Source organism: Callorhinus ursinus, unplaced genomic scaffold (genome assembly GCF_003265705.2).
Source record: "Callorhinus ursinus isolate GAN/ISIS: 27379988/994484 unplaced genomic scaffold, GSC_fseal_2.0 scaffold27, whole genome shotgun sequence".
Classification (NCBI taxonomy): domain Eukaryota; kingdom Metazoa; phylum Chordata; class Mammalia; order Carnivora; family Otariidae; genus Callorhinus; species Callorhinus ursinus.
In genome coordinates, this window is record NW_027397089.1 from 20,473,358 (window position 1) to 20,499,661 (window position 26,304).

Below are 26,304 nucleotides of genomic sequence, written 5' to 3' on the forward strand. Positions count from 1 at the left end.
GGGAGCCTGAGTGGGCAAGCGTGCTGTTTCTTTGTGCTGTGCAGTTGTCTGCCTTCGGGTATTCCTGATACCGGGAGAGCTCATGATTATTTCCATCTCTTGTTTGGGATAGTAGAGTGCCACTGACTTCCAAATCTTACAGAATAGCTATCGAGAAGGCTCCCAGGAAGTTCTCAAAGGAATCTTCCAAAGTTACAGGCTAAAATAATCTGCTATGTACTCAAATCTTGGTATCTTTGACCATTTCTACCCAGCACAAAGAGGGAAGCTAGCAAATTTAAATTTTATTTCATCTTTAACAAATATTTAAAAAGGTCTTCCTATGTGCAAGACATCATTATAAGCACAAATAGTCATTTAATCCTTATAATAACCCTCTGGGGGAGGTAATAGTACTGACATTTTGGTAATGAAGAAACTAAGGCACAGAGAAGTTAGGGAACACTCCCAAGATCACACAGCCAGCAAATACTAGAAACAGGATTTGGACCCAAGAAACTTGACCCCAGAGTCCATGATTTTAACTACTAACCTATGCTGCTTCCCTGCTTGTGTTCTTTCAAATTATGTCAACAGTTGATTGGGCTACAAATTTTGTTCAGCTGACGCTACTAGAAGATCAAATCAGCTTGCCTTGCTGAAACAGATCCCCAGTGGAATCTATGTTTAATCTTAAATTATCCCAATAGTCACCTTCTGTACCCCCAAATAACCCAGTAAGTAATTGCCTGTTCTTCTCTTCCCTTTGTGCTGTATAGATATCTGGTAGTAAAATACTGTGTTACTATGGTGACCAAATGATGTCCAAAGGCAAAAAAGAAACCTAATTACATCATGGTTGATTTTTTTTTAAATTGAACTTAACATTCTTTCATTCTCTGAACCTTAGTAATAATACCAGCCTAAACATACTGTCTTTAAAAAACACTTACTTGGTTTTCAAAATAAAATAAATAGATTAAAAACTTTTTAAAATTATGAATACAAACTGTGGTATCGAACAGACTGGATCTGTTGCTTTAAAATAATATTACCATACTTCAAGGGAATGGATTACTCTCTTTGCAAATTATATTAGGTTTTTAAGGGAAAAAGGAATTTTTTTCTTAACTTCTAGAAATTTCTGAAATATAAAGATTTCTTCCTTTTGGTCTGTGGAGTTTCCCTTCCAGCTCTTGACAGTAAATGATGACTGACCTCAATCTTATATGCTATGGGAAAACTAAGGGAAATTACTAGGTTAAAGATAATAAGGAGGAAGAAAAGGGGTAGAAATCAAAAATTGTGAAATTCTTTACTAAATGAGGTATTTCCCTTCAGGGTTTCACTGAAGAATACTTTGAAGGGTGGTTGTGTCCCCTACAATACTGAACTTCAGTCTTTTATTTTAAGCCCTGGATCCCTGCTGAAATCTGTTTTCCTGGGACAAATACCACGTTTACACTATTATAGTCACCTGAAGTGAGCTTCTTGAGTGAAGGGACCATATCTTCCATCATTGGGTTTCTAGCACTTAGCACCAGGCCTGGTGTATCGTAAGCTCTCGATAACCATTTGCAAAAGCTCTGAAAGCATTCTGCTGGGGCCTGTTTGGGGGCCCATGTCTATTTTGTTCTGCATGTACTTATAGGGAGGACAGTGAAGAAGTACATGTATAGTGGGAGAGACCTTGACAACAGCCAAAGTTATGTCTGAAATTTATATATGCCAGTCAGACTGACTCGAGCAGTAGCACACTAGAGTCCAAGAACTATCCATAAATTCTTTCCTGGGGATTACAAATCCCCCTGACATTTCACTTATCTTTAGAATAAAGTTCTCCTGGTGTTTTTATTTATATCTAGATATAGAGGCACCCTAACAGTCTTATTTTCTTCTGGTGTTTGCCTGGCACCATCTACCAACACTGAAATAGTTCACCTGGGGTTGAGACTGAACGTGTTGAGGTCAGTTCGGGCCCCAGGCTGGCTTCTCCTAATCAGCTGTGGTTCCCAGTCCTCAGAACGCTGAACCAAGAGCTCACGGGACTACAGGACTCCTCCCCAGAGAACCCTGGGATCGTTAGTGTCAGAGTAGATTGGAGCCAGGTTGCCTTTCCCAAACCATGGCAGCTAGGACTTGAGTGCAAAAGATCGTGTCAGGGTATCTGGAAAGATTGCTTAGGATTTGAATTCAAGTTAGCAGGCTAACTGGGGTTAAAATAATCCTCTCTCTTGGAGCTCCCGTGGTACTCTTGATCTCAGGGTCATGAGCCCAAGCCCCACAATGGGTGTCGAGATTATGTTAAAGAATAAAAATAAAAAATAAATAGTCACGTCTCTCGTTAATATTCACAAACATAACCTATTCTGTTATTCCCATCTAATTAAGTCACTAAGGAGAGGAAGAATAGATTTGTAGATAAGGTGTGGGTCCTTGAATCCTACCCACTCATCCTCCTTCCCCTCACTGTTACCTGCTGAGTGAGTTGTGCAAAAGAAACAGCCCTGCTGGAAGCCCAGTAAGGCCAGGCATGTGCTGCATGCCCACCACACAACTGCAGGGCTTCTCAGAGAAGTGGGACTGGTGTCCTCTACAGGCTTGGATCTGGAAGCCTCACTGGGCTTCCCACTCATCTCTCTCAAATCTACCAGCTCTACTCAAACAGAGAGAAGATCTGTAGAAGATCAGAGAAGATCAAACAGAGAGAAGGTAGAGAAGCATCCCCTTATGGAGAGGCCTTGCCAAGTGTGCTTTCAACTTGGAGGCTAGAGATGAAAGAGGAAGGGGGCAGTGAGCATGGGGACAGATAGGAGAAAGTGAGGCCTGGGTCCTGCCTTTCAGGCACAGTCACTTGCCGGCTGCTAGTAAACCCTGCCACCTGAGTCAGGCCCTGCGAGGCCAATGACTGGATCATTTCCTAGCATATGTGTACGTAGGGAAGGAGGAAGCAATGGACAGAAGAACCAGAGTATGGACGCAACTTCTCCTTTATGAACCAGAGCAAAAAAATGGCATGAGCTGAGAGGTGGTCTCTCCAAGAGGACAGTTTCAAAAGTAAAAGAGGAGTACCATAATGAATATATTTTCCTGTGTATGGGGTCATTTTCCCTTGGCTAAACTTTTAAAGCGATCAACTCAGGGAGCCTCTCATTTGGCATACTTTCCTAGGCACTGGATGTCTGTCCTGTGTAATCCTGATAGAGACTCTGCGATATAGGTTATTAGCCCCCATTTCTGATCCAGGAAACTGAAGCCCAGCGACATTAACCAACTTGCCCAAAGTCCCGCACAGCAAATAGAGCCAGGATCTGAATTCCGTGCTCTTTCTGCTCTATCACAAGTAAAGTTCTTTCCCTCTGTATTCTTTAAAAATAAATGTGTTTTTGGATATTAGGTTAATATAAATACAGTTCTAGAAAATTTGGGAAATGAGAAATTATAGAAGTGTGAGGGAAATAGGGGCACCTGGGTGGCTCAGTCAGTTAAGCATCTAACTCTTGGTTTCAGCTCAGGTCATGATCTCATGGTTGTCGGACCGAGCCACATGCTGGGCTCCGTGCTCAGTGCGGAGTCTGCTTCAGATTCTTTCTCCCTCCCTCTTCATCTCCCCCTTCTTCACTTGAGTGCTCTCTCACTCTCAAATAAATAAAAATGTTAAAAAACAAAAACAAAAACAAGAAGTGTAAGAAAAATAAAAACCAGTCATGATCTTGCCACCTAGAAACAACCACTATTAAAATTTTGGTATATTTCTTTCTCAGTCTTTCTCAGTACATCCAGTGATAATGAAAGGAAACATTTGTTGAGCACTGGCTTTGTCTCAGACATTGTTCTTCGCTCCTTTCTTGCGTCATTTATTTTATTCTCACAACAAATCAATAAGGTGGGTACCATTATTATCCTAATTTCATTGGTAAAGACAATAAGGACGAAGATGTTAAGTAACTTGGTAGAGGCTACACAGGTATTAAGTGATCTGAAACCCAGGCTGGTTGCTTTACAGCAGGGTTTCTCAACCTTAGCACTGTGGGTATTTGGGGCCAGCTACATCTGTGTGGTGGCGGGCTGTCCGACTTTATTGTAGATGGTTAGCAGCGTCCCTGGCCTCTACCTACTGGATGTCAGTAACACCCCCTCCCCCAGGTGTAACATCAAGAATGTCTTCAGACATTGCCACATGTCCCCTGGGAGGCAAAATGACTTATGAACCACAGCTCTAAGAGCCCATGCTCCCAATCACTGCATTACATAGCCTTTTCGTATTTAAAATCTGCAAAAAGTTATTTTCTTCCACATCTAAAGAAGGAAACATACCTTCAAGTTTGGGTGCAGCCTATGAAACCTTCTGGAATATCAGTAGCCTTATAGATCATAGGTAGGAGATTAGTCACTTCCAGAAAAATGCTCCTTAGTAGACTTTTATAATAGGTTTATAGTATCCCACCATTGCCCAGTTGGAAAAATAACCGTATTTCTGTCTCTTACAGTCTTTTCCCCGGTTCTCTGTGACAGGCACCCTTAGCCTTCAAGAATTCAGATTTCAGGGACACCAGGGTGGCTCAGTTGGTTAAGTGTCTGACTCTTGATTTCGGCTCAAGTCATGATCTCAGGGTCATGATCTCAGGGTCCTGAGATTGAGCCCCACTTCAGCCTCCGTACTCAGTGGGGAGTCTGCTTGAGATCTCCCTCTCCCTTTGCCCCTCCCCCAGCTCGTTTGCTCTCTCTCATGTTCTCTCTCTCAAATATATAACTAAATCTTTAAAAAAATTTTCAAATTTCAGGTGTACACTTACAGTGTAGCAGGGCAGTGCTTATCAACCATGGTGTCAAAATATGTCCCAAACAAAGGATGTCTTTTGCAAATAATTGCTTGCTAATAAATCAAATACCAAGATTTGCTAGTGATAGAGTTTTTAATTAATTAGAATAAAGTTAAGGATATCTACGTAATAATTTTCTTCTCCACATGATTTCTTAGGTTGAGGACTCTGTTGGAGTTACAGGTCAAGCTCCTAAAGGTGCACATAATTCTGGATCTATCTGTAGGAGTGTGTCGCATGTATGAACACATTGTCACATCTGTCTCTGAGGAGGAAAGACTAAAAATGGCTGGTGTTGGTGATTTGGGTTGCCTGACTGATGCGCAGAGGGGATTAAAGTAGGAAGCACTGAGAGATGACAGCAGTATCATTTTAACTTAAAAGATGTCCAGAAATATATGGTACTAAAATATATATTAACCATGTGAAACATGCAAATACACATTCAACATATTTTCAATGACAACTGACTACGTACAATTGCATAATTTGTCCATGAAAAGTGCACATGAATGCAAATTCAAATCTAACTTCTCCATGAACTTAAAGGTTTGCTTTCTTGGAACACCCTGATTGAGGACAGTGGTGCAGATCAAAATTTACCTTGAGTGTTGCTGTGAATTTGATGTAAGACAGAATATGTTTCTGAAAAACAGTTCTTAGTAACTCTTTGTTTAGTGTTTGTACTCTGTGCTTAACAAAAAGTTCACCTTCTTTTCAAATTGCTGTAAATTTCACTTACTGTATAGTTCTTTGCTTTGAGTGTGATGCATCTGGTGCTTTGCCTCCTCACTTCTTTCCTATTTAAGTTGCACAACTAGAGATGTTGATACTGAAATACAAGCTTGAAAATGAAACTGAATGCTTACCTCCAAAACAACTGTTTGCCTCTACTTTAGGCTCAGCGAGCACACAGCAGCTATTCAAAAAATGAAATAAATTGAATTTGGGGAGGTGCAGATCCCTTGGCCAAACTGTTTCCTTCAGAATTTGAAAGCCTCCATACTGTCCTCTACCAATAGGAAATTGGTAGAGGACAGCCAGGGGTTCTAGTAAGTGTCTCCCCCTTGAGAAGCTTGGTAGTAGATAGAAAGGCAGACAGACACAGCTGGAAGTCCTCTTTGACCAGAGGACTTCTTGCAGGGAATCTTCAGTAAGAGATTGTTGGCCCTTCAGAGATAATTATTGGGACGGGGTGCTTAGCTGGCCTCTAGGGAAAGAAAATTCATCCCTCCTTTGGAGACCCATACTCTTGATCTTGGATATCAGAAGCTCAGAGAAGCCCCAGCAGCCCTAACCAGCTTCCCTCTCCTCCCATCAAAATGCAGTCTTGGGGTGAGCTCTCTGCCAGGTGAAAGTGGTGCGTTATAAATTAAATAAACGTGTGCAGCTCATCACAATGTCTACCTATCAGTTTTAGTTCATAACGCTAAAAGGACCTCAGAAATCATCTAGACCAACTCATTTATATTATAGCCGTGGGAACGGAGATTCCAAGAGGTTGATTTACTTAAGGTCCTTAGAAATAAGACCTGTGCCTCTTGTTTTGCTGTTCAGTGCTTATATTCAGAATTAGAGCCCAGGTTTCTCAGCCCCCAGTCCCATGTCTCAGGCAAACCAGAAAGCACTACGCTGTTCACGCTTCTCAAGGTTTCTGATACTCTAGATGCTGATGGGGTAGTGGAAAGTGATAGGATGGCTGGTATGAATTTTAATGTTCACACTGAATTATTTAAGAAATGGCTGTATTAAATTAGTTTTTATTAGTGCAGAACACATGAGCACAAATTTAGTGGCTTAAGATAACAGCTGTTTCTTATGTCACAGTTCTGTAGGTCAGAAGTCTGGGTGGGTTGGCTGGTTTCTCTTTGAGGCTCATAAGGCTGAAATCAAGGTGTTGGCAGGACTGTGTTCCTTTTTTCTTTTTTTTAAGATTTTATTATTTATTTGACAGAGATAGACACAGCAAGAGAGGGAACACAAGCAGGGGGAGTGGGAGAGGGAGAAGCAGGCTTCCAGCGGAGCAGGGAGCCTGATGCGGGGCTCGATCCCAGGACCCTGGGATCATGACCTGAGCCGAAGGCAGACGCTTAACGACTGAGCCACCCAGGTGCCCCACTGTGTTCCTTTTTAGAGGATGATTCCCCTTCCAGTCTCTTTGCAGTGGTTGGCAGAATCCAGTGCCTTGTGGTTGTAGGACTAAGGTCACATTTTCTTGATGGCTGTCAGTTGGAGGCCATCCGTAACTCCTAGTGGCCTCTTTCTGGTTCTTGCACGGGAGCCCCGGTATCTCAGAGCCAGCTCCTTCTCATGCTTGGAATTATTCTCTGACTTCTTTTTCCTCATTTCTCTGCTTCTAACCAGAGAGGATCCTCTGTTTTTAAGGGCTCATTAGTTTGTGCCCACCTGGATAATCCAGCATAATCTTCCCATTTTAAGTTTCATAACCTTAATTGTACATGCAGAGTCCCTTTTGCTGTGTGGCATGGACATCTTTAGGAGGCCATTCTGCAAGACTCCATCCTGCCAGGCTAATGGGAAAGTCAGTGACAAACATTACTCGGACTCTCTTCCTCTTCCTAGGTCCTGGGGCTTGTAAACCCAGCAAAATGTACAGGGTGGCCCCTCTAGCCTTGGATCCCCTCTGATCATAGCAGACATATGATTGTCTGAGCTGGTGTGTGTCATTGAAAGCTGGGAGATCTGTGGCTTTGATATCCCGCTGGGGTGGTGGACTGTACTTCTAAGTCCGTGCCTTGGATCCAGCCCCCTAGCTGTACTCCTCCACCTGGAGTGCAGTGGGGAAGTGAGGCAAGGGGCCCAGGCTTATCTTTTTCTTTTCTTTTTTTTTTTTAAACAGCTCTATTCATATAACATAGCACCCACTCATATTAAGTGTACAAGGCGGTGATTTGTGTTATATTTACAGAGTGGCACAACCATTACCATAATTGAATTTCAGAACCTTTTCGTCATCCCCAAAAAGATCTCTTGTGACCATCCAGGCCTGCCTTTTGCATGGCTCCAAGGGCCATAGCCACATCCTGGTTCAGACATCCTTGTTTCTCCCTCCTACGCTCTGTAGAAATCCTCTCAGAGAACTCAGCCTCCAACACACGAAAGCCAAGGAAGCAGGGTTGTCTCGGGGCCCAGCGATATGACCCTCCTCCAAGACAAGGCAGCATTTAGGGTCTGGCTTCATTCTCAGAAGGGAATAGGAAAATCTCAGCGAGGAGCACAGCACAAATCGGTACCCACAGGGACTTCTCTTGCCTCTGTACAATGTGGTGGAGTCTTCCAGTTGCAGTTATCAGTGGACAGCACTGACTCCATGGAGCAGTGACCTGCAGGGGAAGGAGTCAGGCCTCCTCCTTTTACCCTGCTTCCTTCCTCCTCTAAGCAGAAATGAAGGCATTCTTTGCTTCCTGCCTAATGACCTATTGGGGACATAGTGTGGGAGAATTGGGGAACCCATCTGGTATAAGAGTGCAAAGAAGTTCCCAGAGGCATTTTGTCCCTCCAGGCCGCACTTACCCCTTTTTATCTCTTCCCCCCTCGGCCCCCCATGGTGTGGTAGGTTCTTTGGACTGCAGAGAAATCTGAGTTGTCTCAAGGGAAACTGCCTAACACAAGTACTAAGGCCAGGCCCCAAGGAGCCTGAAACATTGCTCAGGATCTGAAAGGTGGCTGGTATCCAAGGCAGCTTGGTGACTTGATTTCCTTGTCCTGTCATCTGTCTGCAGCAGGAGTCCTAGAGAGTCTACCATAGACGGCCCTGTTCTTCTCTGTCTTGGTTCCTGCCGCTTTCATTGCTTCCCTGGCCACCCAGCCCAAAAGTGGGCCCTCCTGCCACGCTCTGCTCTTTTCTTTCGCAGAACTCATTACAACTTACTGTCTTTATTTGTACTTACTTTTACTCTTCTCCACATCCCTCTGCAACACAGTCATAATTAGACTGTGATCTTCATGAAATTAAGGACACAGTTTTATTGGCCATTGTATACATGGTTCTTAGCACAGTACATTCTGGCACAGGGTATGATCTTAAAATGTGTTTATGGAAAAATGAATGAATTAATGAAAACAGGCAAAGAATCTGAATAGACATTTCTCCAAACTTTAATGTTCATCTGCCAAGTGGATATCTCTGCTTGGGTATCCAATAAGAATGCAACTCACCCAAAATAAAATTATTGATTTCCAGCTCCCCAAACTTTTCTCCCCCCATCTCAGACCCTCAAACCTAGGGAGTCATCCCTATCCCCAAACCCTGTCACACATCAGCAGATCTTGTTGGCTGTCCCCAAAATGTTTTCAGTATCCATCTACTTTTCTCCACCTACATGGCTACTAGCTCTAAGCCATCATTATCCCTTACTTAGGTTATTGTAATAACCTCTTAAATGGTGCCCCCCACTTCTCTCAGCCACCTACGCAGCAATTAAAGTTGTATTTTTAAAACATAAATCAGGTCATACTCCTATCACTCCTTTGTATAAAACCTGCAATGGATTTCACTGTGGTACAGCTAGTACCTGTGCCCTACAATGCCGTGTGATCCAATCCCCTGCCCACCTTTCTGATTATATCAGGCGCCATTTTCTTCCACATTCATCTGCTCCAGCTACATAACAAGTTTATTCCTGCCTCAGGATCTTTGCACACATTGCTTCTGCCCAGAATGCTCTTCTGATTTTCACATGGCTGGCTTCCCATCACTGGGGTTTCCACTCTAGTATTACTTCCTCAGAGAACCCTTCTCTGGCCAGTCCATCTGAAACAAGACCCTGTATCAGTCAGGATGATTTTAGAGGCAAATAACAGAAACTGAAAGGGGCTTAAAGCCATAACATAATGCTTATTTAATAAGTCTAGTGATGGTTATTCTAGCAGCACCACAGTGTCAGGACACTCGGTAGTATTTTTGTGAGTCTCTGGACTTCCCTTGGTTTCACAAGATACCACTCAGTGCCCTGACATCTTCACATGACAGTTTACAAAGGAGAGGCAAGAGGCAGCCAGGCCCACAAGAGAGAACACTCTCTGCATGCCTCTTTCTTCTTACCAAGAAAGAAACATTTTTCCAAGAGCTTCCCAACACCCTCATAGAGATCTCCTCTTATCTTGCCAGAAGCAGATGGTGCTCATGTGACCATCCCTAGCTGCAAAGGATAGTGGAAAGTGGTTATCTTGCCTTCTCAGCCTCTTGATAGAGGAAGGCAAGGGAGAAGTTGGGAATGGCCATTAGGTGACCATCCAGTCACCTGTCCTTCCGTTTCCCGTGGACCCTTGGTCCCTCATTCTGCTTTATTTTTTTCCATAGCGCCAGCCATTTCTTAACTATGTATGTATTTGTTTTCCCCCCTAGAGATGAGCTCCACAAAAGCAGGGACCTTGTCTATCTAGTTAACTTCTGTACTTCCAGCAGTTAGCACAATCCTGGTTCATACTATGTATGAAAAGACTATTGGGTAAATGTGTAATAGAAGATGATTTTACATATACCATCGTAACAACATAGTCATTTCTTAGGGTGAAGTTTCTTGGTGTTTATTTCTCTCTTTCCCCCCTATTTTATCTGAATTTACAGATTTTGCATGAACAGTAGAGAGAGGGAGAAGTTCAGTATTATTAAATCTGGAGCTGCATCCCTCCTACGCAGGCCTCTACTAAGTGGCAGTAGGGTGAGAAATATTGGCCAGTGTCCTTTATACTTACCCACAGTGGGGTGCCAGTATGATGTAACATTTTCTCCTGCAACACTGTTTGTAAAGAATTTGGGGAAGACTGCAGCTTGCGGTCAGCAGAAACCATGTGGGGTAAAGCTTGGGCTCCTTTCTGTTACATTCTTTTTGGGTGCCACATTTATTCCAATGCTAGCCATTCCTGCACAGAACCGTCAGGTAGGTGCTTCTTCTCCATCAGTCTTCCACCCTTCACCCGCTCCCTGCCATAATGGCACCCCATCCCCATTCTCCCAGATGCTGACTGTCCTCAAGGCTTTTGTTTCAGCCTCTCTTCTGTTTTCATTTCCACTAAGATCATAGATTTCAGAGATCACCATTCTACTGATAATAAGTAAAAATATGTACTCTTTAAGAAGAGTACATTTGGGGCACCTGGATGGCTCAGTTGGTTAAGTGTCTGCCTTCAGCTCAAGTCATGATCCCAGGACCTGGAATCAAGCCCTGCGTTGAGCTCCCTGCTCAGTAGGGAGTCTGCTCCCTCTCCCTCTGCCCCTCCCCCCCCACTCGTTCCCACTCTCTCAAATGAATAAATAAAATCTTAAAAATAAAATAGTTTTTAGAAAAAAAGAAGCATTTACATTTTAATAGGGGTCTTGACTTTAAAAGAATTATGCTCTAGTGGTAAGAGAATTTGAGATAGAAGCCTCCCTCGCTTCCAGAAATCACTCCTACAATGCTGACTCTTTATTTCTGATATTTTAAAATTCACATGAAGGACAAAGAAAGGTAAAGGTGGTAGAAGAGTAACCTAGTTCCTTGGACAACCAGTATCCAAATACAAAGATGGTGTGCCCAGTCTGATCTTAGGAAACTAAGCTTGATCCTAGTCGGGAAACAGATTGAAAGGCACAGAGCTGGAATATTATGGAGGAATACTTGTATATATTACATAATATATAGCAGGAAAGGGGAAAATGGCGTTCAAGAAAATTCTAGGCTTATAAGCCTGTGATACTAGGAGTCTCAGATGGTGGAGGGGAAGTTCTTTTCAGTGGAAATATGAGGTTCTCTTACAAGTATTCAAAATTACCTAATGGAAGTAATTTAGCAGAGTGGATTTTAGATGCTTTTGAGAAATATTCAATTCATCGTATTAGATGTTTTGGTTTAGGGTATAGAAAAAAGTTTTATGGGTTAATATGTCACTAAAAAAATCATGCCCAACTTGGAGAAAGGTTGTGTTGATTTATTTGGACCTCAGTGATTTTCCCCTTAAAACCAACAATGTGAATGATGATTAGGTACCTAGGCTCCTCCCCAAAAGCCACTCACTCTTAACACAGCTAAATTATGTGACTAATGTTAGTATTATCACTCTATAGTGTGTGATGTGTGATGTGGTTACTAAAATTTGCTTGTCATATGGCTCTTAAGACTTAATGGGCTAACAATAGGAAGAGTGCTAATTTTTAAAAATGTTTAATAAGTTTTCATTTAAATTCCAGTTAACATACAGTATAATGTTAGTTTCAGGTGTACAGTACAGTGATTCAGCACTTCCATACATCACCTGGTATTCATCACAAGTGCACACCTTAATCCCCATCACCTATTTAACCCACCCTCCTATGGTAACTATCAGTTTATTCTCGATAGTTAAGAGTCTGTTTCTTGGTTTGTCTCTCTCTCTCTCTTTTTTTTTTTTTTGGTTTTATTTATTTATTTGACAGAGAGAGACACAGCGAGAGAGGGAACACAAGCAGGGGGAATGGAAGAGGGAGAAGCAGGCTTCCTGCTGAGCAGAGAGCCAAATGCGGGGCCTGATCCCAGGACCTGGGATCATGACCTGAGCCGAAGGCAGACGCTTAACGACTGGGCCACCCAGGTGCCCCCCTCTCTCTCTTTTTTCCCTGTGCTCCTTTGTTTCTTAAATTTTTAATATAAGTAGAATTATATGGTATTTGTCTTTCTCTGACTGACTTCTTTTGCTTAGCATAATACTAACTCCATCCATGTCATTGCAAATAGCAAAATTCCATTCTTTTTATGGCTGAGTAATATTCCACACACACACACACACACACACACACACACACACACACACACATACACACATACACACACCCACACCCACATCTTTGTATCCATTGATCAGTCGATGGAGTTGGGCTGTTTCCATAAGTTGGTTATTGGTGATAATGCTGCTATAAATATCGGGGTGTATGTTTCCCTTTGAATCAGTATTTTTTTTATTCTTTGGGTAAATACCAAAAGTGCAATTGCTGGATCATGAGGTAGTTCTGTTTTTAACTTTCTGAGGAACCTCCATAAGAGTGCTAATTTTTTTAAAAAGATTTTGAGAGAGAGAGAGTGCACGAGTGAGCGAGCATGAGCAGGGCGAGGGGCAGAAGGAGAGGGAGAGCAACAAGCAGACTCCCCCGCTGAGCGCAGACTCCGACACAGGGCTGGATCCCGGGACCCTGAAATCATGACCTGAGCCGAAGTCAGGCGCTTAACCGACTTGAGCCACCCAGGTACTCCAAGAGTGCTAATTGTTTAAGCACTTGCTATGTGCTAGACACCGTGTTAGACAGTTTATAGAACCATACAGGGATAACACTTATTGAGTATTTTCCTCATACCAGGCAGATTGACTTGTGTTAACTCATTTAACTCCTGTGCATTTATTATCTCATTTAACCTTCACAGTAATCAGGTAAGATAGGGGCTAATTATCCTCATTTTACAGGTAAGAAAACTGGAGCTCAAGAGGGTTAGATAATGTGTCTGGGTGACACAACTAGTAGTGTGTGACAGAGGTGGGATTCACACTTCAGCTGTCTGACCTCACAGCCTGCGTACATATCCACTTTGCAATATCCCTGTATTGTGAGATGATAAATAGATGTTTTTCAGCACAGGATTACGTTCTGGGTGTAAGTTTGCCAGATTTAGCTAATAGAAATAGAGGCCACCAGTTGAATATTGTATGGGATATTGTATGGGCCATATCTGTGCTAAGAAAATGTCATTGAACCGGGCATCCTGTATTTCATCTGGTGGCCGTACCTGGTGGCACGTTGTGAGAATGTGTCTTATCCTCCCTGGTTTTCCTGTGCCCCCACCAAAGTCATGAAGCACTTAGCTCAGTGTGCACACCAGAGCCAGAGCTCAGGGCCAGATAGCAAGAGAGCCACTCGGGAAGCTTCTGACACCTTCTGTGGTCTCCTTCACCGTTTGTAAATTCAGGGCTTTGGGAGATGTCGCCCTGTAAACCGTGTTCTACTGGAAGTTGGTAGGCTGGTAAATGTGGGACAACTGGCTGCACAGGGGGCAAATAACCTCATTTGTGGTGTTTGCCCATTTCCATGGTGTGACTGTTCCTCCTGTGGCTGATTTATGCCAACATGATGTCATTGAACGTGGAGCTGGGAAGAAATGCACACAGCTGGTTCTGGGGAGCTGAGGCAAGCCCGTCACCCACCCCTGTTCGGGGCATTTCTTATTTTCCCTTATACACAAAGTGTACATCACCATGAAAGGTTTAAGAGAAAATCTCCACCACCATGTTGTCTAAGTTACAACAATTAAAATTTAAAGGAGACAACTTCTTACCTGGGCTAATACCACTGATCAGATTTCTCCTCACTTCAGTTCACACTGGTTTAGAGTTCTGCTTTCATCCTGTGTTTAAAGGCTACAACAGTTCATCATCTGTCATAATGAATTTCCAATAGTCTCATACTCTATATTCTGAAGAAAGGCTATATTTCCAGACCAACATGTCTACTGCACTTTTGATGCCAAGCCTCCGTGCAGTATGTGGTGGGAGTGATTTTTTTTCCCCCCAAATGTTCACTATGTCACATATTTCTGAGCTAGCATATTGAACAGATGTATCTGTGGGTAGGCAAGAGGCTGTGGCAGAATAATTTTACATTCCTCTGTTTGAGGAGTCAAGAAAAACCTATCCGTGTACAGCCAGTTTGACCCTCTGAATTCAGATCCCGCCTTTTGTGGCCTCCCCAGGCATGAAGCCCCAGGGGTGGTTAAGAGCATGGGCTTTGGAATGAGGCAGTCCTGTGGTGACTCCTTTATAACTATGATCTTGAGGAGGAACTTCAGTTTTTCCCATCTGTGAAATAGGGCTAATAATATTACCTACCTCAAAAGTACCTGACACATGATAAGCACAAAATATCTATCAATTCTCTGTAGTATTAATGTTATAACTGCTGTCCTCATAATTAATCTTATTGCTCATTAATAAACAGTCTTATGTGTTGGCTTTGGTCCAGCAGATGCTTACCATTCTACAGAAAATGTTACAGTTTTTTTTCCAACCAAATTGTGTAAAAATTCAACATTATAAAAATTCTAGTTTGACATTAAATTTTTGAACAAATGTCAGAAATAAAAATGGTCCTCCTATGTTGTGAGAATGTCTGTGAATCTTTATAATTTCATGAGGGAAAAGAAATCAGTTGTTAGGGTTCTTGGACTTGAGAACAAGCCTAAGCAGAAGTTGATGTGCTTGGCCAGGAATCACCCCTGGCAGACCTGTGACTACACAGAGTTTGTCAGCTGAGCACCTCTGTGCCTCCTTGTGGTCCTTTTGTGTGTTTCTCATCATTCATACATTCATCCACCTCTCAGGGTGATTTTCAAAAAGCTAAGATCATGATTCTTGGGGGTGCCTGGGTGGCTCAGTTGGTTAAGCTTCTGAGGCTTGATTTCGGCACAGGTCATGATCTCAGGGTCATGGGATCAACTCCATGCTGGGTGTGGAGTCTGCTTAAGATACTCTCTTTCTTTCCCCTTCTGCCCCTCCCCCCATAAATGAATAAATAAAATAATGACTCTTCTACAAATAGAGGATGAATGTATGTCAGAGATTTCTCAACTTACTACTGAAAGAACCAGTGAGATCATTAGTTTGGCTCCAAGAGCATTTGAATAAAAATAGGCATATATAGGGTTTTGTTATTGTTGTTGTTGTTTTAAAAAAAATGTGGACATAAGATTGCTAGATAGACACAAAACTGATTAATGTCCTACAGAGCAATAAGTTCATAACCTTGGGGGTTATTTTTTCTGCTGGACAGAAATCTGCACTTTAACATGTACCTTCACCTTGTCTTGGCTCTTGTCATATAGTAATAGCAAAATCAAGCATGGATGCATTCTCTCAGAGAATTAAATAATTCTTGGGGGAAGCCCATTTAACAACATCCTAGCATGACATTAAAAAGATATGCTAGACTCTCTTTGCCTTATTTTCAAGTATTGGGTACTTTTTTTTATTTTTTATTTTTTTATTTTTTGAGAGAGAGAAAGTGGGGGGCAGGAGGGGCAGAGGGAGAAGGAGAGAGAGAGAATCTTAGCAGGTTCCATGCCCAGTGCAGAGCCTACTGTGGGGCTTGATCTCATGACCCCAAGATCATGACCTGAGCTGAAACCAAGAGCTGGACACTTAACCATCTGAGCCAGCTAGGTGATATGTATGTGTGTGTGTGTGTGTGTGTGTGTAATAGAGATATATTTTAATAAGGGCCTTCACTACTCACTTCAGTGGGGTATGTCATGTGACAGTCTCAGAACTGGATGGGAAGACATAGATTGAGCAGGAAAGAGGTGAAGAAGTCTTTCCTATGGTTGTTAATATTACTGCATATGGATGACCCAGACATAATAATTGGTCAAGCAGCCCTTGTATTTCAGAAACTCTCCCCTGAAGAGGGATTTATTTCCAACTTAATGGAGTAGGGGAGACCTTTTTGAAATTTTACTTTGGGACCCTAGAACTTACTTATAATATGGCAGACTATTTTTTTCCGGAGTGGGGATTGCAGAAGCCTGTCTGAGGACACCTCAGCTACCTTCCTCTCCCTTCAATGAGAATTCTGCTGCAGGTAGCAGTAGTCCAGGGTGACTTCAATTTCGCCTGCCCTGCTCTGATCAGGAGTCTATTTTCCCCGTCTGCATGGTCACCAGTGTTTCAGCTCAGGCGAAGACACAATCACTATCTCTGGTTGAATTCTCCTAGCAGAGCCCCCTAGAGCAGGAGTCATGCATTTCAGTTCTCTGTCCTTATGGATTCCATTCAGTAAATACTTAGTAAACAATTATTAATGTAAAGAAAAAGAGTAGCATTCTTCCCCTGGGAGCCCCCAGCTTGGTGGGGGAACACAGAAACATGGAAACAGTTCTACAGCAGGGATTCCTGATCTCGGCTGCCCATTAAGATCACCTGGGGAACTCTGAAATTTCCCACTGCCCAGGCTGCTCTCCAGACCAATTAAATTAGAATCTTTGGGGGTAGGACCAGGGCAGGGGTATTTTTTTAAAGCTCCCTGGAAGAGTCCAATGCGTTGCTAAGCTAGAGAACCGTTGCTATAAAGCAAAACACTTGGAAAATGCTGTAGTAAAGTGCTGTGTGAACGAGGATACCACAGCCATTCTGGATATGTCAATATTCTCATCCACTGTCTGACCATATCGCAGCCCATGAATGCAGAAAATGTAACCTCTCATTGTAACCTTGGGGAAAAGGTAGGTCAGTCTGATTATAGGGCATTTAGAAACGATAAACTCTGGGAGGTGTGGTTTAGAAAATGTCGTCTCTGAAAGGAAAAGGGCCCAAAACAGATCAACCCAGAAAAGATGACCGCCCCCCGCAACCATTCCACGGGCTCTGTCTCTCCCTTGGGATGTTTTTTTCACTCCCTTGTCTTCCTGAAGAAGTACTAGCTAGCCTCCACGTCCCGAACTCAGACCTCACCTCCTTTGTGAAATCTTCCCTTTCCTTCTCCTGTCCCGTACAAAATTGGATCCTCGTTTTTCTCTGCCACTTAGCTCTTTGTCTTGTTAGCACCAGTTATAATTATTACAGAATTTAGTTATAATATGGTCAGGCAGCTTGTTCATACATTTGCCCTCTTCTGGGCCTTACTAATCTTTGTTTCCCTAGTACCTAGCATAGTGTCTTGGTTTACTGAATGAAAAAACAGAGCTGCAGCAGTTTTAGGTAGAGTCAGAACAGCCGTGCCATCATCAGGGGAGACCTGGACTCAGGAGCTCCTCAAGGCTCCCTTGTCCAATTTCTGAGGAGTGGGATCCTCTGCTTCCCAGGGGTGGGGCTAGAGGAGTGGGCAGACACACTCACTGGTGACATGCAGCTGGAGGAAATGATGGCAGATGGGAGGCCTCACGGTGCCTTAGTTGTGGTGAACTTGAGTTTCATCTGCAGGGTTTTGCTATGAGAAGAAGAGGGAAACAAAAGTAAGTTCACAGGTTTCAAAATATGTGTATTGACTGCAGAATAGTGCCTGCGCCACCAACTTCTGTTTTATTTAGGCCACAGGCATCCCCAAAAAGTTTAGAACAGCTCCTTCTGCCTGGGAAAATTGCTCATCTGCTTTAAACTTTAAATATCTTATTTTATTTTATTAAGATTTTGTTTGTAAGTAATCTCTATACCCAACATGGGGCTCGGAACTCATAACCCAGAGGTCAAGTCGCATGCTCCACTGACTGAGCCAGCCAGGCACCCCTAAAGTTTAAATCTTAAAAAAAAAATTGAGGGGGCATTTTATAGGTTTTACACATATGAAGGTGAAGAGATTATTTCAATTTCAATTATTTCAAATTTCAAGATTCAATTCAATTCATGACCCCTCAAGAAGTAGAGGGGTCATGCGTTCCAGATTTTCTAGGACAATGCTAATTTTAGATCTTATGTTCTGTTTTCAGCTGCATATCCTGATTTTTTTTATATGGAAGTATGGTTGCTATTCTTACAACTATCAACCAGCCAGCCATGCTTAAAGGTCTTCTAGTAGTCAAATGTCTAATTATCTGACATTTCTTTTGAGAAATCAAGTAGGGGTGCCTCATGGACAAAAAAAGCCTGAAGATAATACGGGACTGGCATTTACTACATTATTGCCCTGAGCTCCAGCTTTTTGTTGAATGTGGTTTCTTGGTGAGGACAGTATATGTTAACACTCCTCTCCCTGCCACAAATTAGCGCAAAAGTCCTTCAAGGAAAAGCAGGCCATTAAGAACTGTTCTTTCATTAAGAACTGTCCTTAGGGCACCTGGCTGGCTCAGTGGGTGGACTGTGCATCTCTTGATCTTAGGGTTGTAAGTTTGAGCCCCATGTTGGGTGTAGAGATTACTTAAAAAAATGAAATCTTTAAAAACAACAACAACAAAAAACTGTTCTTTAATCCCACCTCCAAAACTTCAGGAACGTTTCTTTGTGAGGCTAGTCACAGGAGCCCACCAGGGGGGACACTGGGCCCTGCTGGAGCCTGCTGCCCTCCCCTTTTCCACAGCCCACATGGAATCGCTCTGGTTATTTTGGATTTAGATACTGTGCTTTCTCTTTTCTGCTTCATACATTCAGATCAAATTAGACCTTAATAATCCAACTGCAACCCAAGTCACCCCAATTTTAACTGAATAGCCCACAATTATATAATCGTTTTACCTATTAAAAAAGGTAACTTTTTTCCTCACCAAATAGTTCCCCCCAAAATTAAAATAAAGGCAAAACTTTATAATGTTCTTCTATATCTAAGGATCCTAAGCTCTTTTTTTTTTTTAAAGATTTTATTTATTTATTCATGAGAGACAGAGAGAGAGAGAGGCAGAGGGAGAAGCAGGCTCCCAAGGAGTAGGGAGCCTGATGCGGGACTCGATCCCAGGACCCTGGGATCATGACCTGAGCCGGAGGCAGACGCTTAACCATCTGAGCCACCCAGGTGCCCGAGGATCCTAAGCTCTTAAAAAGCTGCTGAGTAACAGTTAATAGTTGGTTGCTTTTAATCATGCAGTGGCCATAAGCTTTCCAGTAACCTGGGTACATTCTTCAGAGGATGTCTTGTATGTTCTCCTGTCAATATGTCCTTTTGTGCAACAGTAACAGCAGAAGGGCATCAAGATATGTCCTGGATACATGGCAAAGCTATTAGAATATGAAGCACATCATCTTTGGAAAAAAAGCGAGCCGTTCTCAGATGTCATTAAGTTAGGTGCTATTCTGGCTCTTCTAAGTGTTACATACAGTGGCTCCGTGTACTTCCCTAATAGGTCTGTACTAGAAACTCTGCAGAAGGAAGAACGGGGCCACTTGCAGGAGCCAGCCAGTCTGCCTGCAGATTCCCAGGAGCTATTTCCATAGCTGACATCTGTGTGTTTCCATCTGCCCATGTCTTCCGCTCACAGCCTCACTAAAGTGTCATGACATTTAGGAACTTCCCACCTACTGGCCCCGCATTCCACCAGCTCTTCATTTGCAGGGTGACGCCCTCACCATGAGCCAGATCTGAGCACCCTCACCCTTTGTGGTCCCCAGTGAGGGAAGGCGCCAAGGGGATGTTCAGGGGTGGGGCTTGGAGTCCACCTCACTTGACGAAAGGTCAAGAGAAGGGGAGGCCAGAGAGAGCTTGAGCTGGGATCAGCTAAAACAGCTCATGAAATGAAAGAGAGACGGAGCCAGGGCTGTTTCTGGATAGAAGTCCAGTTGTCCTGCCAAGGCTCAAGTCCTCCTTCCTGGCGAATGACAACCCATCTAAGTGTCAGATAAGATCGTTAGCCTTAGGAGTCGCTCTTTATGACACCGTTTTAACAGGAGGCCTCCTTCTTCTTTTCTTATCCAGAACTGAGAGGAAACAAGTGAGTATGGTTTTCGCTCACAGAATGGATAACGGCAAGCCGCCCTTGGTTATTCCCACACTGCTGGTGCCCCTGCAAAACCACAGCTGTGCGGAAACAGCCTCCGCCCTGCCACGCCACGAGCGGACGGCATTCCACGAGGAGCGCGGCTGGAGGAGCAACACAACAGACCTGCAGCCTGGGCTGAAACCTGGCGAAGTGGCCACAGCCAGCATTTTCTTTGGGGCCCTGTGGTTGTTTTCTGTCTTTGGCAATTCCCTGGTTTGCTTGGTCATCCACCGGAGTAGGAGGACTCAGTCCACCACCAACTACTTTGTGGTCTCCATGGCATGCGCCGACCTTCTCGTCAGCGTGGCCAGCACGCCTTTCGTCCTGCTTCAGTTCGCCACTGGCAGGTGGACGCTGGGCAGCGTGATGTGCAAGGTTGTGCGCTATTTCCAGTATCTCACCCCTGGCGTCCAGATCTATGTTCTCCTCTCCATCTGCATAGACCGGTTCTACACCATTGTCTATCCCCTGAGCTTCAAGGTGTCCCGAGAGAAAGCCAAGAAAATGATCGCGGCTTCGTGGATCTTCGATGCCGCCTTTGTGACTCCCGTGTTCTTTTTCTTTGGCTCCAGCTGGGACGATCACTGCAACTATTTCTTCCCTTCCTCCTGGGAAGGGACTGCCTATACCATCATCCATTTCTTGGTGAGCTTCGTCATGCCCTCTGTCCTCATCATCTTGTTTTACCAGAAGGTCGTGAAGTACATTTGGAGAATAGGCACTGATGGCCGAACAGTGAGGAGGACCACGAACATTGTCCCAAGGACAAAAGTGAAAACGATCAAGATGTTCCTCATTTTAAATCTGTTGTTTTTGCTCTCCTGGCTGCCTTTCCATGTGGCTCAGCTGTGGCACCCCCATGAACGAGACTCTAAGAAAAGTTCCCTTGTTTTCACAGCTATCACGTGGATATCCTTTAGTTCTTCGGCCTCTAAACCTACGCTGTATTCCATCTATAATGCCAATTTCAGGAGAGGAATGAAAGAGACTTTTTGCATGTCCTCAATGAAATGTTACCGAAGCAATGCCTATACTATCACAACCAGTTCAAGGATGGCCAAAAAAAACTACGTTGGCATTTCAGAAATTCCTCCCACGGCCAAAACTATAACCAAAGACTCGATCTATGATTCATTTGACAGAGAAGCCAAGGAAAAAAAGCTTGCTTGGCCCATTAATTCAAATCCACCAAATACTTTTGTGTAATTTCGCAGAATTCTTTTAGTTATTGTTATGTGCCAGAGATTAAAAAGCTTTAAAAACAGAAGCTTTTTAAATGTTTTTTTAAATCAACTTTCTGAGGGAAATGTTTTATGCTGTAAAATGCATTTAATTATTATCATTTCTGTGGTTTTATTTTGGTTGCTTTTGGTTTTAGAGGAAGCTTTCACCTTGAGCTATGGTCGATAATCCTTTTACTATATTAGTTACACGCATAAAAAAGAGAATGCTTTTCTACTTTTTACTTACCCTTATTGGGTCCAAAAAACATAAACCATACACACAGTCTTGGATTCATGACTCCACTTAGTTTTATTCTGTCTGCTTTTTCTCCTCCCTAATGAAATTTTGTAACTGTGGGCTTCTGTTCCAAATGAAATCTAATGTGACACATATTTCAGAGACTTATATTACTCCAACTAAGTAATATTGAGGGAGTGTTAATATTGTACATATTTTTACATCACCTTCTTCCAAGTAACCACTGTCCAGATCTCCTGTGGGATGCACTCCATAGGATGGAATATACTGGAACTTGCTGGGAAGGCTTCTGTGATTGAATTTTAATCAGGATTCTTAGGGAAAGAAAAGTCATAATCAAGTTGCCTAATTTCCCTCTTTCTCTCTCTCTCCATTCTCCCTTAACCTAAGCAACCGATGATGCCCTGAAAATTCTGAATCATGATATTTTTCTCACATCTGTGTCCCATCTAGGCTGTGTCTGGGACGTTTACTTCCCTTCTTTGAGTTAAACTCAAGCCAATGAGTAGATGTCCTTGCTAGGCAAGCCCAGAAAGTGCCAATGGGAGAAACGGCAGGTGGCATTTCTCTGGGTTCTGCAGTTCAGGCAGAGGTCTTTGGCTGCCCAGCCCTGCCCTACACACAAAGACACCAAGGACAAGAAGCACCTTCTTTGTTGTCCTAGAGACTCGGACATGAGGCCGTTTCCCCTGCCAGCACCTCGTTCCCCGCATCTCTCTGCAGGATACATCATCATGCCCTCGCCAAGCCCAGACTCTTCTTTGCCTGTGATATCTCCAGGTTTTCTTCTCTGCTTGTCAGGTTTCGGTTATTTCAAATCTAGGGCCAGCACATTTAAAAAACATTCTTATTTAAACAATAAAAGGCTTACAGACAAGACCTGTATGCGTTTTCACATCCCAGTTCAGAGCTGCAAATTATAACTCTAGTTGTTCAGTGATTTTACCAGCATGATCTCATTTTATCCTCTCAAAAGAATTCTGCGAGGTACTTGTCGCCTCTGCTTCACAGATGAGGAACCTGGGATGCCATGGTGTGTGACTTGCCTACATTGGAGTATGACAGGGCAGGTAGTCACACTCGGGTCCTCTCACTGCAAGTATGTCACTCTTCCTTTGACATTACAGAAGTCTCTCTAAGGAACATGTGAGTGGCCAGTCCCAGCCAGGCCTCACTGGGCCTCCTGGCTGCTGCCTTGGTGGAAATCTAAGGAAGGTCTAAGAAAATCTGGCCATTCTTAAAAGGAGAGTCTAGGTGAAATTTGATGAGCTGGCCCTCATCTTTTCTTTGGCCATGGATAGGTTGATAGGTTCTGGGACTTGTGGTGCTGAGTGTCAGAGATACAATCACGGAGAAACGAGACAAGACTAGGTTTGATATTCAGGGCCAGGAACAAACACCATGAAATATCTCATCTACAAAACATCTACAGAAATGTTTTTATTTTTTTTTTAAAGATTTTATTTATTTGAGAGAAAGAATGAGAGAGAGAGCACATGAGATGGGGGGAGGGTCCGAGGGAGAAGCAGACTCCCCGCCGAGCAGGGAGCCCGATGCGGGACTCGATCCCCGGACTCCAAGATCATGACCTGAGCCGAAGGCAGTGGCTTAACCAACTGAGCCACCCAGGCGCCCTACAGAGATGTTTTTAAGTGGAGGTGCTTCCTTCAACAGATTGAAGAGAGAAAAAGAACATCTCATCTTCTTCTTCCTTTTCTTTTTTCTCATCTTACTTATCCCCTCAGCAGATGGCACTCTAAAATGACAGAATGTGCTAGATAGCTCTCCCATTGGCTCTTGAATTCGGAGGTTTAGACCTGTTAAAAAACAGAGAAGACCCTTGCATTTTTGTCCATACTTTTATTTTGATCCCTTTAAATGGCATTTTTTTGAAGTTAGATTGTAAAAAGTTAAATTTAATTCATCTCAATTTTATTTTGATACATCTTTTTAGGTCTCAGTTTAAACTAAAAGACGAGTACTAAGCTCCATTCTGTCTTGAATGTTTTGTAAGTTTACCCCAGTAGGTGGCAATTCAGTGAGACAATCTCATAGTTGTTGTTTTTTTTTTAAAGAATCCCCCCAATAATGACAAAAGTGTCAACCAAATCATAGTCTCATGGCCTACGATAATTCAGCTGTATTCTCTTAGCATGTTGGTAATTCACTGTATTTTGGTTCAGGCTTGTTTAATATTCAGGATTCCGGTTGTCTCACTTGGTCCTGAAATCAGAGGATACTGGACATAATGCACAGATTGATAAAATTTTGCCGAAGTCCCAGCAGGACAAGCACAACATTCACCATAACTCACATCTGCCTGGCAAAAACCAGAGTTAAATCCACAGGGAGGCAGGTTGTTGGAGAGAGTGAAAAATGACCCCAGTCTCCGTACCGGGTCCATGATGAGGTGCACCATGAATCTGGATTCATGGGGCCTCCAAACAGGAGTTGAAGAAAGGTAATGGGGGGCAGGGGGCAGGGTAGAGCCAATCCTCCTACCTGGCTCCCAGAGACTGTCAGAGGAAGGGACAGGGGTGCATCTCTGTGGGTGGAATGCAAATTTCTCCAGCTCTTCTAATCTTCAGTGGAAGCATGAGTCCGGCCAGCCTTCTGCTGAGAGTCCATAAGCACATCCTGCTCAGATGCACTTCCCTGTCGACCTTACATCACAGGTTTTTACCCAAGGCACCTGGTGCTGCTTCCCTGGGCCAGAATTCCTTGCTCAGGAAGGACAGATTTACCCAGGGGGACTCCACCAAACATGTGGGAGCAGAGTCATTTGCCAGAGAAGGTTGGCGGTTTGGCCTCTGGTGGTGGGCACTGTCCTTGCCTTTCCCCCTCCAGCCTTGCTTCCACCGGCTCAAACTCACCGTGAAGCCACATCACCGAGGTCTGCTGGAGCTCCTCGACCAGGATCAGCTGCAAGGATAAGCTCCTCTGGGGAAGAACTGCGTGTAAAAGTAGCAAAGAATTGGAGATTTGGGGATGAAAGGGACATTGAGAGACCTCACGCATGCTCCTCGTTTAGGGGAAGACATTATAACCAAGAGAGGTCAGAGTAGGGGCGAACTAAAATGCCTTCTGCCAACCCATCCAGCATTCTTTTAACTTCACCATTCTGCTTGCCATGGCATGATTCATTTATCGAAGGAAAAAAACCCTCACTGTGTGCAGAAGAGCACGGAGAGAATACACAATTCCCCGAGGTTCAGCGAACTGGCTAATTCATCTGGAACGGAGACAACCTGAGCACTCTAATTAGAGAACAGGGGACACAAACCCACTCTGTCGAACCGTTTTGCAGAGTGACCGCTTGATGGCACTGTGGCTCGTCGGCAGAGCCCACCACCTCTTCATGATGCCTGTCACACAGGCCTGTTCGGAGCAGTCCTGGTCTCCTAGCGACAAGACAGGGAAAATTGCTGAGCACCAGGAGCAGCTGTAGATTAACTAATCAATCAGTGGGTTCCAAAGACGGAGCATCTAAACATTGGAGGAAATCCCAAAATAATTAATACTCTGCGGACATGAAATCAGTCAAAATAGTATTTTAAACCCATTTTACAAATGGTATCATTTTCGAAAAATGCCATTAGACCCCAAAGTGGTGGTCATGCCGCCCACACTTAACCCAGGCCTCTTTCTTTTCCGCTCCCTGTACCATTCCACTCTGAGAATTCGTGGCCCTTTTCATAGCAGTGCAATCCAGACTTGCCCTAAGAGTAAATGTTCCTATGCTCCTGATTAGTAGGCAGTTAAAGTTACCTTAGGTTAAATTTATTTGAGGCCTCTCTCATTTCCCTCAGACCGTCTTTAATTTTTTGGTCCCCTACAGTCTGGACCATTCTGAACTTTTTTGCTCAGCTGAACACTTCTGTTCAAAAGTTCTGTATTCTTTTCCAGAAGAAGCCTCTTTCAAAGATTGCTTTGAAAAACACCCTATCAATCCTGGGTTATACAGTTAGGGGCTCTACAATTAGGATTCACCTATAATTTGAAGAATGTGCAATTTTAGTTCTGCAGGAAAAGACTGCCAAGGAGCTCTGGGCCCTGCCGTGATGGGTGCATGTGTATCTGGCTTCATGATTAGGATGTAGATGTGGAAGCTTGAGAACATCATCTGGGTTTCAGCAGGCAGTTAATAGAGCAGCGATTTGCCCGCAACAGCTAGATATAGATGAAAACTCCTCTAAGGGAATTTTGAATGCATCCTCTCTTCTGCTTCCCCGTTGTGTCTTCCAAAGAATAGTCTCTTTAAGAAGCCTGGATTCTGCTAGTAGGACCCTGAGTGTGCGAAAATGAGGACCTGGCAGAGATAATGGGGCAGCAGAGAAGTAGCTGTGAGGAGTTGGATGGGAGAGAGACAGGCAGCACAGTAGCTGAGAAGAATAGATGTGTATTCTGTCTGACTATCTAGATTCATTTACACTTCTGGGCTCTCTGAATCTCTAGGCAGGCGCATTCTACCTGAATAACTCTTTAAACGTTAGTGAAAATTACGGGGCTCCTGGGTGGCTCAGTCAGTTAAGCATCCAACTCTTTGATTTCAGCTCAGGGCGTGATCTCAGGGTCCTGGGATTGAGCCCAGTGTGGGTTCCACA

At 43.5% G+C, this 26,304-nt stretch overlaps 1 protein-coding gene across 10 annotated transcripts in view; it reads left to right on the forward strand.

Annotated features, from left to right (window-relative positions):
* The window catches only part of GPR19 (G protein-coupled receptor 19), a 106,354-nt gene that overhangs the window by 28,118 nt on the left and 51,932 nt on the right, over nucleotides 1-26,304 (forward strand). For 9 of the 10 annotated variants that reach the window (XM_073877960.1, XM_073877963.1, XM_073877962.1 and 6 more), the window contains one exon: nucleotides 20,155-21,485. The exons of the other annotated variant lie outside the window; for it this stretch is intronic. In XM_073877960.1, the coding sequence (XP_073734061.1) occupies nucleotides 20,177-21,424 (1,248 nt within the window). In that variant the 5' untranslated portion in view covers nucleotides 20,155-20,176 and the 3' untranslated portion in view covers nucleotides 21,425-21,485. Of the gene's footprint in view, nucleotides 1-20,154; nucleotides 21,486-26,304 lie in introns of those variants that run through there. 10 annotated transcript variants of the gene reach the window in all.